This window comes from Colobus angolensis, unplaced genomic scaffold, assembly GCF_000951035.1.
Source record: "Colobus angolensis palliatus isolate OR3802 unplaced genomic scaffold, Cang.pa_1.0 Scaffold220, whole genome shotgun sequence".
NCBI classification, from domain to species: domain Eukaryota; kingdom Metazoa; phylum Chordata; class Mammalia; order Primates; family Cercopithecidae; genus Colobus; species Colobus angolensis.
Window position 1 is genome coordinate 5,166,582 of NW_012115378.1, and position 628 is coordinate 5,167,209.

The 628-nt window shown below is 63.1% G+C and overlaps 1 protein-coding gene across 1 annotated transcript in view; it reads left to right on the top strand.

The window, feature by feature from the left end:
* KLHL14 (kelch-like family member 14) overlaps positions 1 to 628 on the top strand; it is a 100,593-nt gene that overhangs the window by 1,692 nt on the left and 98,273 nt on the right. Inside the window, exon 2 of the mRNA XM_011943727.1 lies at positions 1 to 601. Within this exon, the coding sequence (XP_011799117.1) occupies positions 1 to 601 (601 nt within the window). The remainder of the gene's footprint in view (positions 602 to 628) is intronic.

A 628-nucleotide genomic window follows, 5' to 3' on the forward strand; every position in this document is an offset into this window, starting at 1 on the left:
TGACCAGTCCCCGGGCCATCAACAACCTGGTGCTGCAGGGCTGCTCGTCCATCGGGCTGCGCTTGGTGCTCGAGTACCTCTACACGGCCAATGTGACCCTGTCCCTGGACACGGTGGAGGAGGTGCTGTCGGTCAGCAAGATCCTGCACATCCCTCAGGTCACCAAGCTCTGCGTGCAGTTCCTCAACGACCAGATCTCGGTGCAGAACTACAAGCAGGTGTGCAAGATCGCCGCGCTGCACGGCCTGGAGGAGACCAAGAAGCTGGCCAACAAGTACCTGGTGGAGGATGTGCTGCTGCTTAACTTCGAGGAGATGCGCGCCCTGCTGGACTCGCTGCCGCCCCCCGTGGAGTCGGAGCTGGCGCTCTTCCAGATGTCCGTGCTGTGGCTGGAGCACGACCGCGAGACCCGCATGCAGTACGCGCCTGACCTCATGAAGCGCCTCCGCTTCGCGCTGATCCCGGCCCCGGAGCTGGTAGAGCGGGTCCAGTCAGTGGATTTCATGCGAACCGACCCGGTCTGCCAGAAGCTGCTGCTGGACGCCATGAACTACCACCTGATGCCCTTCAGGCAGCACTGCAGGCAGAGCCTGGCCAGCAGGTAGGAGACAACAAAGAGGAGGGCGGG